Genomic DNA, 17,453 nt, shown 5'->3' with positions numbered 1-17,453 from the left:
AAATAATTTCTGTTTGATAATTAAATATTATATTACAGGTAGAGGTACTTTGTAACTTATTAGAATTCTGGAAAAAACTAAAAATTGCATTTTGAAATTGTTTTGTTTTGAGACAAATAATTGGTTATTCTCTTTTGCCCTTACAATTCTGAAGATATGATTCATTTTGTTAATAAATAATATTCAAATATAGTACAATAACTATTTTTCAGACGTTATCAATAATCGTTATATTTTTGACGACCTCTTTAATTAATATTAAACAATATAAATACCCATTGATATAATTAAAGTATTTCATGGAAACCATTATTTCTAGAACAACATAAAATTATATGCACAAGGTATATATTTATATGCACAAATCTATATAAATAAAAATGTGTACGTTTGTTTGTTCAAAATCTTAAATATCCGAAATTTCTTCACCGATTGTTTTGAAATTTTGACAAAACGTTGCATTTTAAAACGAGGCTATTTTTATATACCTTTACTATATAAATTTCACCTGTGACAGGTAAAAACATGCTTTTTTGAAAAACAGCGCCATTTGTTGGACGCAAAAGCAAGTTTTGAAACATATTGATAATTCCTATTAAATAGATTATCTATAAAATAACAAAATTTGTTATTTTATTTTATTAAAATGACATCAAAAAGTGATTATGCTTGTTTTGAAGAAGTAATATTATATTGTTTGTAATTTTTCAATTAAAAAACAAAAAGCGTTTTTCAAATATTGCCTAGCGTAAATAAATTAAATAATAGTAAAAATCAATTCATAAGGCTTATTCATTAGGAATTTAAATCAGTTAGGAGGCTTTAATTCGTTAAAGCTCGGTTCAACAGCGTCAATAACGACTATAATAAAGTTGTTTTCGTGCTCTTTCAATGACCAAAAGTTGTCATGTCAATCGGATATTGTAATTGCTTTTCGATAGGTAACAAATCAATTCATGATTGTGTAACGGAAAGTTATCTAAAAACATGTTTTCATTGATTAAATTTCACTCAGCTAGATATCTCCATTTCGACATTGAATATTTAAGATGTGATTAGTTTTTAATTAAGATTTAAGAAATTTTTACAAATGAGACTTACACACGTGGCAAATATAAAAATGAAGTTTTATTATGCTTGGGTGCCTAATATTTATGCTTATATAGTTGAATAAAATATTTATTTACATTAGGTTCTTCCCCCAGGGTGTATAGTAATTAGGCAGAAAAAAATGAAAGGTCTTATAAACATTAGTTTATCATTAAAAAATAATAATATTTTACAAGTCAAAAACATTTCACCAATAAATTAAGATATTATATGTCTCGACGCCATTAAGTGAGAAATTTAGCACTTACAAAAGCCTTTCCTACAAAAATAAAGTTGGTTGTTTACATGTGGGAAAAATATAATAAGCAGTAATTGTTGATTGAGGTACTAGTACATGTTGAATCATTTGGCGGGTTGGAAATAAGCCGACATAGCTCAATGGTTTCAGAGCACCTGACCGGACATCAGAAGGCACGGGTTCAATTCCTGTCGGCGGCATTTATTTTTACTCAGGAGATATTTTCAATTTGTATTGATATTTCAGGCGACTAATTATTGCTTATAATTAATTGTTGTAATAATTTAATACTGTTTATTTATGAAAATCATTCTGTAGATATTTTAATGTCATTAAAAATATGCGTATTACATAATATTATCAATATTTAAAAAATAACACGTAAAGGTTTTGTAATTTTGTGTCAGCAATTGCCATAATATCCGGGGTAGTCTGCGTGTATTTCTGGTATGAATTGAGAATTATATATTTGAAAGTAACCAACCACTCAGAAGCAAATATTTACGTATAACAACACAATGCGATAGTGGATTTTATAATCTTTCCAAAACATTTTTTAGAATGAGGCTACGTTTCCCAAAACGTGAGTTATGAAGCTTTTAGCAAAACTCGTAAATAACACAAAAATTATCACGCTTTGACAGTTCGCAAAGAAACACATAGTAAATAAAAGTCTTTGTCTGAGAGGTCTTGTTTTCAGTAAATAAAATTAATTTGAGCCGATGTTCTTAAAAAATTCTGTAATATAAACGATGAGAATAGTTGCCTTTCGTCGATCGGTATTCGATTCTCGGCCGTGGCAATATTTTCTATATATTTTTAAAAAGGTGTTTTTTCACGGGTCTCAGAACATATCCACATCAAAAATTCCTTTGTAACCGTGATCTAGACTAAATTGAAAATTCAGATTGGTTCGTTGATATGTTTTCTCTATTTTTATGTACAGCAATCAAAGCATTTTAAAATATTTTTATGTAAGGCATGGAAATCAGGACATTTTTAATTTTTTTTATGTAAAGCATGGAAATCAGAACATTTTTAAATATTGTTATGTAGGACATGGAAATAAGAACATTTTTAAATATTTTTTTAATAATTATTGTTCTTCTAAATATTATCTCGTTAAACTACAATTAAGCAGTTTGGTAACAGGATGTATATGTTCATTTACAATGTAAATATATGTAGGTACATAATATTTTTAGTAATTATAAATATGCAGAATATTATTATATACACATAATCTAAAATAACACAAAATCTTGATGCTAATGAATAACAACAAATATCTCTACTTATGAGCCACGTTTTTAACAACATATATACTTAACCAAGTATTAACACGAAAGATAGAAGTCTTTGAACTGCCGATAGATTGGCGCATCCTCAAAATATCCTGGAAATGGTAACTAGCATTTATACGTTCTTCGTCGATTTAATCGAGGAAATAAATTATACTCAATTGTAATTGACGAAAAATTATAATATCAAAAAATGAATGGTTTTGAACCTCTGTTTGTAGATTTATGAAATGAATGTTATTGCAACGGATACACACCATTGGATCAAATAATAATGTACCAGGGGTTGATGAAATAAGGGAGGAGGTAACAATACCAACAACCCCTGCAAGATTTAAACGAGCGGGGTTGGGAGAGAGATTGATCTCTTTTTGAGGGGTGAATACGAAAGAAGTCGATATTTTTGATATTATTATGTAACTAACGTTATTTAATTTCGTAGTTTTACGAGATTTTCAGATCTGATTAGCCTGTTAGGTAACTTCCTAACTTCCGCTTCACAATCTTACTATCCTCACATTTAACTTCAGTGTTTCACCATGTAATATTGTCTGAAAGGTTGGCTAAATAAAGAGGTAGCGCAACTCGGCATAGTACCCAAAAAACATTATAATCCGTCAGTGTTTTATTTAAAAATGGTTCCATGATAACTCAACACAGTGAAAATTCAACACACTTTTAAAAAGTGATATAAAGTCATTAGAAACGATGATTTTTTTTTTTTTTTTAACCTAACCTACTTAATCCAGTTAATAAAAATTTTGTTTCATCACTTTCCATGACTTTATATAACTTTTTAAAGGTGTGATGAATTATCATCGTGATGATTTATCCGGTCACCCTTTTTTGCATATATGAAACGTTTTATGTGATGAAATTGGGAAGACGTTTACAGTCTAAAAATCTCAATCTGTTAAAAATCTCGAACACGGGTTGTTTCCACTTTAGACTGGTCTTTACCCCTGCATTATTAGTTTTATTACCGTAAAATGGGGATATTTTGATTGATTTTCAACATTGATAAAAAAAGTCCGAAAATTTGATGTCATATTTATCGCATATTTTTAAACTACCTAAATGTAATTGGAAAGTAAAACAGTAAAATAAAAATTAAAAATGGTGATCAAAGACACCTTTCGAAGTGAGGTGATTTTTTTATAGAGTTCGAATATTCAATTAAATATATACTCGTATAGATAGACAATGATAAACTTTACGACATAAATGACACTAAACTATTATGATCGTTAATTTCATCAGGTTTTTCACCTTCGGAAAATATTGTCTAAAATACAACTTCGCAACTCATTCATCAATATGATTGAATTTAACTAGAAACCAACTAATTTGACAGTACCTACACATTTTCAAAGCGTCATTGTATCCACGTTTCCCGAAAAATTAAATCGATAATTTCTCAGTGGTGACGCTCAAAGTCACCCCCTAATTTATATGTCACCCTATATTACGGTACCTAACAACCCCTTGCGAGTTAGCGTACATAATATCTATTAATATGATTTCACCCCACCATCAACCCTTACTTTCCATGAATTTATTTAAGTCTTAACTACCGCTTATGAAACCCGTATTTATTATGTGACAGCCATACATGGACAAACTTAATATATAGATACTATTCCGTCGGGGTAAGCGGAGACTTCCATTGTAAGACTTGTGTTAAATGAGCAATCATGCGTGTGATTATTATTAATTGTATTGTTACCATATTGTAAATGTGATTCATATTTATTTTTCATGATCCGCCATTTGTAATTTTGAGAATATAATAGGACTGGTTTATCACGTCAGTTTTTGGATCCATTGTTATTCTAAGCGATGTTCTTCAACTTTAGTTATGTGAGCTAGAACGTGTCAAATTCTCGTGATTTATGACTTGTGTAATGTTTCACAAGTTTTTTTTAACGAAATTCATTCAGATGTTATATTGACTCAATTCTTATATAATATAAATAAAAAACTATGTTTTCTTGAATTCGTCATCATGATTATCATTGGCGCTACAACTCGTGTAAAATCCAGTTCATTTATTACAAACCCACGCCAATTTTTTCGGTTTTATCCACGCCAATTTGTTTTACTCCAGTTTTCTTTACCTATACAAACTTTTATGGTAAGGTTTCCCAACCCTCCTTCATCCTGTAGGTTTATTATAAAGAAGCCTCTTGATTAGTAAATTGGGATTTGAAATAATCGAGTATTTTTAGATAAGTCTTTTTATAAGCCCAGAAAAAAATAATTTATAAGGCCTATGACTGCTTTAAAGATCAAAATCTCCTTCTTACGAACCCATTTTCGGTTATGATTTTATTTTATAATGTGGCAAAGTAATTTATTTAGGTATAAAATGATCGAAAAAATGAAATATTTATGCCTGAACATCCACAAAATAAAATAAAAGGCACTTTTTGGTCATGTTTTTTTCTTGCATAAATCAAAACAGGCGGATGGTGTTAAACGGGAATTTAAACCTATCGCCATCTACGTAAGGGTTGTTATTGATAGCGGCTCAATTAAAAATATAACACGACGTAGTGCATCGCCTTAATCGTTTTGCCACATGAAAAAGGTTTCATCTTAAATATCCTCACTCAATGATACAAATACAAGTTTATCATCTTTGAGTGGTGACAATTCAGTTGGTGAAACGCAAACAGGCGTGTGAACACCAGCTTTTAAGCCTATCTCGTTTACAGCTTTCACAATCGCATTAAATGCTTCTTTCAGATCAGGTTCCAATCTGACCACAAAGTAAATTTAATGCAGAATACTATATCTTTTATAGACCCACACATATTTAAGATAATATCGTTATATGTGTAAAAACTACACTTCGATAGATCCCCATATAAAGAACAATTTTATATAAATCAGGTAATGTCGTTATTTATGAAAACACTTCAGTGCTTTATTTTATTTATAATGGAAGTTTTACCTGTTAATATGAATTATTAGGAAGCCTTAAATATTATGTTAATGTAAACGAAGGTATTATTTTTGTGTGTATAATGTAAAATAAAATAACAAGCGTCGTGTTGAGCTAAATAAGAGCTCAAGTCATTAATCAGAGTAATTATTCAGAATTATATATGCAAAAGTAAACATGACATTAAACCTGTAATAATTGTGAGGAGAGCGACTATTTAATAATTTATTCGAATAGTCAACGAATGATGAATAAGTAAAGTAATGATAAAGGTGGCGGTCATACGTTAGTATTGCAAGGATAAATATTTCTTTATCTGTTATCTTTTTTTATTTTTTTGTATAATATTTTAAAATCTCCTACTACCACCAAAGAAAGTGGAAATAATTGCTTGTGTTGTGATGGAGGACTTAGCTAGCCGAGGATTTGAACACACGATGCCTGGGTGTGATCCAAATGCGATGTAAACTCAACTACACTAAACATATTCTCGAGCTTTGGAGCTAGAATTATTATTATGTATTTAACTGCTCTTTACTATCTGGAGCCAGTGCGACTATGGCGTCCATTATTGGGGTATGTTGTGAGGCTGTAGATAGCGGGGAGGGGAAGGAGGTCGGGAAGAGGAAGGTAGGGAAGTACCTGGCTATTCAGATCTGGTAACCAAACATGGCTAAAGACATTTCAAGTAACGTTTTAATACTGAATTGTGGTCTTATGCAAGGGAGATTCTCAGAGTATCTCCAACTTTGGAACGTACAGAAAATATATCTCATATTATTTTTAATGATTCAATCGTGAAATAACACATATTATGATTCAAATAAAATTTACTTGCGTACGCCTGGTTTGAACCAGAGACCTTCGGATTGTCTCGATTGTATCCCTTGACCATGGAGGCCGCAAATAATCACATGGGGTAGATTTTAGAGGCTTTTCAAACCATTTTTCCTTATCACTAGCGCCGTGAATCCAATGTGGATGAAGGTATCTCTAATCTACTATAAACTTCTATAATATATTTTACTGTGTTAGTGCAAACGCAAAAGTCTGCGTACAACTGTGGTAAGGAAGATTGACAGTTAAACCGTGAAATATTTTATGACGCGACACGATAAAATTTACAAATGTTATATTAATTTTTTGAAATCTAAATGGTGCTAAGTATAGAAATTCATTAAATAACTTAAAACTTTATTTAAAATGACCATATAAACACAATAGTCATTCTACCGTAAAAATCGTACCAGGTTTTGGGATAAACTGACTAGAATAAACAAGCATGAAGAAGATGCACTATATTTAATAAAGAAAACAATTTTACCTATCAATTCATTCTTTAAGGGTCTGCGATCCCGTTTTTAACCGGATTACGATGAATTGGAAGAGATTCTTCATAATTTAGTTATACAACGATCTAAAATCAGCTTTTCTGTTCTATTATGTATGATTATAACTATTTAAATTTAATGCTATCAAGTTTATTATTATTTAAATAAAAAAATTAAGTTATTTATAAGAAAATTCTGTTGCATAGATATTATTACGCTTGACAGCTATTTCGCTATCCAAAGGCATTAACTGTATGAATCCATCTTCAGATGATATATTTATATTTTCGTACATATATATGGAGGTACTTACAAGCAAAATATATAACTTTCTATAAATATGAGCTTTGAGTAGTATAGCTCTACTAATTTGTTCGTTCTTTAAATATTAGTCAGTCATCAACCAGAATGATTCTTATATTATCTCTAATTATAAATATTTTATAATAACTAATTGATTCCTAAGTTCTTATGTATTGAATAAATAACTGTGTAAAAAATGATTGCAATCGAGCTATAAGATGTATTCATACAGTAAATAAACAACACTAGAAGTAGCCCAGTCGAATGTATTGAACTGGAACAAATTAGGGGAAAGCTGAATTTTCGCAAGTGAATAGTACCTACCAGAGGGAGTATTTTTACAAAAGTTCTTACTCCTCTCTCACTTGCTTTTCTTTTGTGCCCCCCTCAAACATTGAAATTGTACAAATTTAAATACAGGTTTTTCCAATAAGAGGTGTTATTTTGATATTCAATCATAAAAGATCAATGGTTTCGTTGCTTATGTGGCATGTAGCGCCATTTTGTTGAAAGTAAACGTTTTCTAGATCAATACCATCCAATTCCGGCTATAAAAATCATTAATCATCTCTCGATAGCGCAACCCATTCACCGTAACTGTTGCTCCAGCCTCATTTTCAAAAAAGTAAAGTCCAATGACTCCGCCGGACCATAAACCGCACCAAACAGTCACACGTTGAAGATAGAAAGGCTTTTCAATAATAATTCTTGGGTTTTCCGAGCCCCAGATGCGACAATTTCGCTTGTTGACGAAGCTCCCGATGTGGAAATGGGCCTCATCACTCAAGATGATTTGCATTTGATTCACACAAGTGAATTTTAATAATTTCAATGCGTTGTTGAAGCGTGTATCGTTCCATTTTTATTAATGACGTAGTTTTTACTTGTCAAATGTTAAAAAATGACAGCTTCAAAAGTAACATCTACCGAAATAGCGGCTATTCAAAATAACACCTCTTATTGGAAAACCCATAAACAAATATTCTATTAGAAGCAAAACCATTTGGTCAATGACTCATCTTTTTGTGAGTGTATTGGAATCTTATCAAATTACTAGCCACTTTATACGTGATCAGATTTAAAATTAGATTCATTCATTAAATCTAGAAAACCAAACTAATTGTGGGAAATCGAGAAATTCCGACTTTGTTGACCACAAATAGTGTTTAAAAAATAAAATGATGAAATCAAAAGATTAATTTGCGGTAATGGATTAACGGGTCGGAAATTGAATCATTCTTTTATCACATAACCACTGATTCATATCATTTATTTCGTTGTTGAATTTCCTCTTATTTAAAATTGCATTTATTAAGTCAACTACCAATTTTACTATTTCTTTCCTTATACTAACTATACAATTAAACAGACCAGAAATTTCTGTTTTAAATTTTTTCTGTTATTATCTTGACTGTTATTTCTGACTCGTTATCGATGACAATGCATTCTAAATGTTTTTGGTTGCAATCATTTCTCATTTCTCTGAAATCGGACGAAATTAGAGCACTTACATTTACAGCGCCCTTGAGGTGATTTCTCACGAAAACGGCGCTATATAAATTAGCCAAATATTAATGTATGAATTAAGCAACTGGGAAGGTCGGTAACGCGGTTGACTCCAGTTCCCGAGAAGAAAAATTTAATCCTGGCCAAACCAAGAAAACAGTTTTTTTTACAAGTTTTAAAAAACATTTTAAAATAATACCTATAGTATTTTAGTAAAAAGAAAATGTTTATTATGAGTTGATTTTTTTTTCCAGATACCATCAAGAGAAGTAAGAATTTAAATAACGTCAGATTATTAGTAATATAGTGACCAAAAAATTAAAGATTCTTTCGAATATTATGATTCCAGAGCTCGAAAACGTATAGGGACTTTGTTCTGAATGTTGCATTTGACAGAACTTCGAAGGTATGGGTACGTTGTTTTGAATGTTGCATTTGACAGACCTATACAAAGGTATATGTACATTGTTCTGAATGTTGCATTTGATAGACTTTCAAATAATGGCTATCCTAAAATCGTAGGAATATTAAAAATAAACTAATAAGTAAGTAATCAAACGAACACTGAGATATTTTATATTGTGATACTGAGGATTGTAAGGATTGGAAAGAGATGGGAAAGAGGAATGTGGAAAGTACCTTTCTATTCAGATCTGATCACCAAAGACGTCTAAAGCCATTTCAAGCAACATTTCATTTCTAAACGGTGGTCTTTTTGGATACTGAGAGTAGATATCTTACGCTCTGGAACGGGCAGCAAATATTTTTTAAATATTTGATTTTATCGATTGTGAAACAAATCAAATTAATTAAATAAAATTTACTTGCACACTCCGGGATTTGAACACACGACCTCCGGATGTAAATGCAACATGTAAACAATATTGAATTTTTGGTTATTTTTTTTCCATGTCAAATAAATAAATTCTGTGCGAATTGATTCAATTTCAATGCAATGCAAAATTCTGCAATGTCAAAGATATCCGTAAATAAAAAACAAATAAATCATTTACCTATCAAATTCACCCCAGCATCAAAAAAAATATTCCTTGTGAACTCCGATATATAGATACGATAAAATATACATTCGAATCGATAGCCTTCAATAACGCTTGAAGTTGCTCACGTATCCGTATTTTAATCCATAACTTCTACGTAAATTTAATGTATCCAATGCCACGGATAAAACCCAATAACAATACACATAACTGCCAGGTATATCCAATATTCACACTGAATACATATCATATGTCTTTTACGTATGGTGTTCTGAATATTTAAGGATATACCTTGTAATGGATATTCGAAGTACAATAAGAACGTTGGCAATGCATTTATTTCTCACGAGTACTTACACTATCCATAACATCTACAAGCATATCCAATGCTACGAATAATATCCAATAACAATACCCATAACTGCTAGGTGTATGGTATATCCAGTATTGATACACTGAATACCTACCAAAATGTGTATTTGGTGTATGATGTTCTGGAAATTATACGATATTCCTTTCAATGGATATTTGCAGTTCAATAAAAACGTTGGCAGCACATTGTTAATTAACACTTACGAGTACCTAGAACGTCCATAACTTCTATTGGTATATCTAATTTCACATATAATATCGTTAAATACATTATTCACACTGACTAACATTTTGTGTTTTGTGTATGATGTTCTGGATATTAAAGAATATATATGCATGTCTTTAAAGTACCTTTCAATGAATATTTGCACTACAATAAAAACGTTAGCAGTGCATTTCACATGCCATTTGGCTGCTGATAAATTGCTACGAACTTGCCAACTACACACACAGAGGGAGCTATTAAGTACTTACATAAGTGCTGAAACAGACCCGGATTGGGCGGACAAGTTGTTACTAGTGGTGCACTGAGCATCACTATTTTAAAAGCGTCAACATATTTCCTCACGACAAACAGATTATTTAATAATATAGACATCTCATAGTGTTAAATAATTGCGTTTCCTATTTCTTTTCTTAGTTTAAAGAATTTACAAGTAAAAAATAGAGACAATTTTTTAAATGGTGAGAAAATATTAACAATTAAAGAAATATCAGAAACCGCTGCTGTCATGAAAACCGTTACGCCAACTTGTAGAACTTAGGTCCAGTTGATACACAAAAATTTACGTGTGTCAAAGTCATAAAATTACCACTCAGCGCCATTTTTTATTTTTAACATTTGAAAGTTCCTTGTTAAATGTCGATTCAATCAATTGCGTTTCAGCTATCACATTGTAAAAAGCTGACAAACTTAAGATAATGATAGTTGTTTTAAAGCTGAAAAATCAAATCATTTTGATCAATTTAAATCACGTACTTAAGAGTAAATTCATTTTTGTCGTTTTCATATCTGAATATTTACGTGATATCGGATAACAATGCTGAAAATTCCATATAAATAAAGAGTTTCAAAATCTTTTTATATTTATATAAAAATAGTATCTTCGGCGTGGATTTGATTTTTATGCAAAGCTACAGTTTTGATGACATTTTAGATTATTGATCTTCAAAACAAGAGGAAGGCCTCTGTCTAAATAATATTTTCAAAAAATATTTGTAAAGCCTGGCAACGCCAGGAACTTATTAAAACTGCAATCTCAACAGTTAAGACCCAAAAGAAAATTATTGCAAGTCCAATATCTGTTCTATATTAAGGTAAAAGCAAACAAAACGAAATATATATTTAAAAAATGTGACAAACTTTATAATAAAAATTTATCAAATTTGGTTTAGTGTTTTATCCGAGTCCGTCCCTTGAGCGAGTGGGTAGGTACCTCAGCCAACTTTTGCCGCGGTTTTATTTCTCGCGGGAAAGCTGGAATCAAAATGGCTGCCACCGGAATGCATCCGTACAATGGAAGCCAACACAGCCAGCTACATCTATCCGCCGGGTTGCGAAGTGCGAACCAGTTGTATGCAATAATATTGGCAGCGCTGAAAATTATTGATATCCGATGAAAATAAATGTTTTATTTATAACGAGGCCTTGCGATGTTGTGATATTCCATTTTTAATAGGAGTCGGATAATTATGTGCAAAGGAGCTGAACCATTAAATATAGCGAATTCTCCGATATCAAAGCATACGAATGGCCTGAAAAATTACTTCTTAGTTTTTGTTAACTGGAAGTAGATATTTCAAATGAAAGAGTGATACAATTAGGTTGGCAAACTCCTAAATGCGAGTGTTTTCATAGTAAAAAAATTATAATAATAACGAAATGATGATGATAATAATAAGTTAATTAAAAAAATATATAGTTTATTCCAAGATGTGTTCAGTTCAGGGGTAGTAAAATGTAGTACATTCCATATTGAAATAAAAAAATAGAAATCAGATAAATAATAAGAAAAATAAATTAGACAAAGTAACAATATCCAGAGTTTCTTCACCACCTAGGATTTTCGCTGCAGAGTCTCCATCTTTTATCATCGTGTCGCCTGTTCCTGAACTTCATTTTACTTAACTTAATGTATGTAGTATTAATATTTTTTTGTAATACCTGCATCAACTGAAAAGCGCCCCTGATGTGATATCTCACAAAAGCGGCGCTATACAAATTGTCCAATAAATAAATAGGTACATAAAATAAAAACAGGGCACCGAATAAAAAAAAGTTACACATAAAATATAAATAAAAGGCAATGGTCATATGTGTGTGCTCTATAATAGACTCAAAACTACAATGCCGATATCACTGAAAATTAAAGAGTTTGTTCTTATTAGTACCAGCAGTGTTTAGAGATTAGTTCAAAAAGCCCGAGGTAGACATGGCAAGTTCAAGTGAATCAATAGCCATAGCGAAGCATTATCGGGTCTGCTAGTTTTTTATAAACATAATTTTAATGTAGGAAAATGTATTCATTACTTAAAATCTGATTTAGCTTATTATTGAATTATAGAATTGCACCAAGAACCCACATAGTATATTAACAATACAATTCAATGTTACATTTATGTTTTATTAACGAACCATTGCTGGTCTACTGAAAACTCATTACTTCTAAACACGTGGCACTGGAGGTGTTGGAAATATATACATAAAACGAAATTAAATATTTTAAACCAATATGCAAAATGAGGTTGAAGAATAATTTCGTATTTCTGTATTAATGGTACCAATGCGAAAGAAGGATCAACAAGAAGTTAAAAAATGGTCTCATTACCTACAAAACCGCGTATTCTGAAAGTGATAATGAAATATTTAATATGTTTATACTTACATAAAAGTTAATTATGTACTACTATGCCAAAAAAGGGAAATAAAGTCTTTTGTTGATCCCGGAGATTTTATTTATTTAAAGAGTTTTGAGACAAACCAGAAGTTACAACGCCATGTAAGATTGTAACGTAAAAAAATAATTTACTTATCATCTTGTTCTCTTTGTTTCAGGTGAAAGTGTGGTTCCAAAACAGAAGGACGAAACACAAAAGGATGCAACAAGAAGAAGAAGCCAAGTCCTCACAATCTGGACAATCCAAAGGAGGATCAGGAGCCAAATCCAGTACAGACGACGATGGAACACAACGATATGACAGCCAAGGATACGACGAAGAAGAAGAGGAACTCATAGATATGGAAATGGACGATGAATGCCTCACAGAGAGTGAAAACGAAGGTTGATGAAGATAGCTAATGAATTGAATTTAAAAGTGATGAATTTGTTTATATAATTGATGGGTTTTGCAATACAAAGTTGGAATTTATTTGGTTTCGATCATAAAGATGCACATTTTATAAAAATTGTCTTAACTTTAATATCTCGGAAAATCTGTGAATTTTGTTTTATCCAAGATTTTTATTTGGAATTATTGAAGTAAGCCTGTGTCAGACGACGCTGTACGCATCAAGCGTTTTTGGGCGTGGCCTAAACATATTATATGTTTTAGTGTCACACAAAGCTATATTCTTCCTCTCCCTCACAATCTTGGCATGTCTAGAGTGGGAGCGACAAGGGAATATCATTTATTTTAATGGGATCTGTCACCTTGACAACTGACAGCCGCGTGACCACGGTAGCTCCCTAATTGATCTAACCCCAGCTCCTGCTTACGGGTAGCATCATTTTCAAATATCGCCATGCCAGCAAATCACGCCCAAAAGTATAACATATAATCTGTCTCCTATGACATGTCAGTATTGGATTGTATGGCGAGCGATATGGTGATATAGGTCTTTCCCAAAACACGCTGGATGCATATGGCGTCGTCTAATGGGGTTTAAAATTAGATATTAGATCATTTGTGAACATAAAAAAAGTACAGTAATGTGATCTAAACCCTTTTGATTGAATAAAATCCTAATTTTTAAATCAATATACAGTACATTAACTGCATACTTTGAATACTTCTGAACCAAATCTCTAATATGCGATTTCGACTTCGGGGAAGAGTAACCGCAGTTGATTGCAATAATTCACAAAAGAAGATTCATAACATGACAGTGCAAGAAAAAACCATCAAAACCAGTGATATTTTAGTTAATTTGCAAAACAGTTGATAAACAATACAGACACTTGATAGAGTGAAACCGTGTTTGACGAACATTCGTTGTGGAATGTTTGTTGAACAGTAATTAAAAAGTAAATAATTTATTTAAACGTGTATTATATTACCTATAACTATTGATTGATGAAGTATATAATGATGTAAACTTTTCTTGTTTTCTTCCGTTAGTTCCTAAGGATGCTAAATTGTGAATTTTTTAAGAGAACTTGTTTTAAATGATGTAAAATATTTCAGGCTGTATTATTTGAATCGTAACTTTTAAAACATTTTTTATCGTTTTGCAGAAAGGTTAGGAGGCACAGAAAGAATGTCATTAATTTGAGTCCTGTGAGATTGTACTTTAATCCAAAAGATATTTCAAAATGTATCATTTCCCCATTTTAAAAATGCTTTCGAATCAGAATGAAAAATTTCGAAAATTTTTTCAGATCTTGTCACTAAACAATTCAAAAGGCATTTTAAGCTACGCCAACATTTAGATTCTAAATGGATATCTGTTCGATTATGAATTTTGGTTCAAATATTCCTATTTTTTCAAAATTTATCTAAAAAAAACATATTTTCTTTGACGTGCCGGGTACTGAACCGGCGACCTTTGATTCAAAGCCAAGGAGCTTACCAGTCTTGCCACTGAGGTCGTAAAAAATTGCAGATTATTCATTAGGGTAATATGCATATTTGTATTTTTAAAATACTTAATCTTTTTATTTTCAATTTTTTATTTTGTATTAGGCAATTCATTTTGATACCCTCTTAAATACTGCGCCCGGGGCACATCTCCGGTTGCCATAATCTTGTCCGGTACTGGTACCCATTGGAATTAATTAATGAAAATAGTGGAATATATTGCCAATCCTCATAATTAAACGAGTTTTTCAATTAATTTTGTGATAAAAGAGGCTATTTGTTTAAATGGCAGGATCCATTAGTAAATTAACACTGATCCATTGGTTTTTATTGATGAAAAAAGAACCCACATTAGAATCATGTTTTCCCATTCAAAATAAGTTACTAATGGTCTCTTAATCGTCAGCTCTATAATAAAAGTAATTAATTAACAAAATTAAAATGATTTATTACTATCTGAAAATAAATCTGTAGCAATATTTCACAATGTTTTTCAAATTTTAATTAAAAACGAAGTATTCTTTGAAAAAGGACCCATGAATTGTTTTCATTCCTTATTTTGCAATAATAGAACACTTCATTGATTTTTGTGTTATTCCTTTTTTGAAAAAAGAGAACACTTCATTAATTTGTGTGTTATTCTTTTTTTGAAAAGGAAACACCTTCATTAATTTTTGTGTTATTCCTTTTTTGAAAAAAGAGGAACCTTCATTAATTTTTTATAAATTTGTATAACTTCAAGGTATTGTGTATTTTAAATAAAAAAGGACTCATCATTACTATTAGGAAATAAGACAGTGCCAAATAATGTTAAGACATTTCTGTAAATACTCTGCGTTATAGATATTATTTTGTAATATATTTAAGACTTTAGATAGACGATGTGTACTTACTTTATGAATAAAGAATTTTAAGTGTGAATTTGAATTCCCAGTGATTATCAATTGTTGCAATTGGATGTTAAAATACTATAACTAAAATTCTCATTAAATTTATTATAAATATCGTTAAAAAAACTCTCATATGAATTCTGATTAAGGATGCTCGTCTTGCCAAAACTAACTTTAATTTTAAATTTTTGATTCAATGGTTTAGATATTTTATGGTTTTATATGATTTTTATACTTTAGTGCTAATAGTCAACCATTCGTAAAATGTTAACCTATCGGTTAATAACAGCATTATAGGTTGTCTAGATAGCTAAGGTACTTGGAAGATTTGGAGTTTAAAGAGTTTAAATTTCCGTCGTTGTAACAACCATCTGATTTAGTTTGTTGGTATTTCTAGTGCGTATATTATACCTACAAAAAATGTATATTCTTTTAGCATCCATTGCAATAATTTAGGAAAATTGTTATGTGAAAACAACTAAACTAAATGTATTTCAAGGAAATCGTAAAATTTATAATTGTAAATACTTGGTAATTACGTCACGTAAAACATAATTTATGAAAATTGTAAATAATTGACAAATTAATGATAAATATTACAATAATTGTGAGAGTAAACAATATGTTATTTGTAAAATCGATTTTTGTCTTTTCAGTAAATGTATCAATTTATCAATAGCCATATCTTGTAAAAAATGTAATATTACAATGAAAACATAATTTACATCAAGTAATAAAAAATTATACATCGCGAAAATTTTCCCAATTGATTTTTAATACACTAGATTGATTTGATGAACAATCAAACAATGCTGAGACTAGGAGAAATTTTTCTTGCGTTCGTTGTTTCCAATATTTCTATAGCTGCGGCTGAGTTAAGTTATTATGTTGATATTTGACTTTATCTGACATCCTTTCAACACAGATTAACTTAGCGGAATGATTTTAAATTTACAAAAAATTACGTTAAAGTAAATAGATTTCTTAATTAAATTAAACTATAAAGATACTAATTTATTAATTGAAAATAAATTATTCAGATTTGCATGCCGTATATGAAATGTATCGATTAAACGAAAGTTTCGCTAGACCACGTTGGAAACAGCGATGTTGTTCGTGTGAGCATAGCCAAAACTGTAGCTAAGCGAATGCTAAGTTTGATTGGAAATAACGACCGTAAATCAATTGCCGCAAATTCTGTTTGTAGGTTTGAGATTGAGTAATTTTTATTCTTCTTAAACCTAACTTATGCATTATACATCATTGTTCAGTTTACTAAAGAGATGCTTCAGTCGATATTGAAGAAAATGTATTTATCGACTTTTGTTAACCTCGCTGTAACTGAATTACCTATCCAGTTAAACTTGATTTTTGTGTTTGATATACTGCTGTGTACATTTTGGTAGTTATGATGATATTTTGAAGGTAAAATGGACTGTTAAGACATCAAAAACAAAATAAAAAACATGTCTTGTCGAATAAATTATTGATTTTCATTTCCCCGATTTCCCCCTATTTTTGAAAATATTTTTCTCGAAACAAATTTGGCTCTAAAACCAATTACTGAAAGGTGCACATAGTCATTTTTAAGTCACTTTACCTTATTAGATTAATCCATCAACATATCCAATGGTTAAGTACATACTTCCATGGAGTATGT

General features: G+C 30.6%; 1 protein-coding gene across 1 annotated transcript in view; it reads left to right on the top strand.

Moving 5' to 3' along the window:
• The window catches only part of LOC149411689 (homeotic protein empty spiracles-like), a 77,699-nt gene extending 62,223 nt beyond the window's left edge, over positions 1-15,476 (top strand). The window contains exon 3 of the mRNA XM_089647020.1: positions 13,162-15,476. Coding sequence (XP_089503146.1) covers positions 13,162-13,392 — 231 coding nt within the window. The 3' untranslated portion in view covers positions 13,393-15,476. The remainder of the gene's footprint in view (positions 1-13,161) is intronic.
• Positions 15,477-17,453: the final 1,977 nt, after the last annotated feature.

This window comes from Hesperophylax consimilis, chromosome 25 (genome assembly GCF_061612785.1).
Source record: "Hesperophylax consimilis isolate HC1 chromosome 25, BYU_Hcon_1.0, whole genome shotgun sequence".
NCBI classification, from domain to species: domain Eukaryota; kingdom Metazoa; phylum Arthropoda; class Insecta; order Trichoptera; family Limnephilidae; genus Hesperophylax; species Hesperophylax consimilis.
This window is presented reverse-complemented; position numbering and strand designations above follow the sequence as displayed.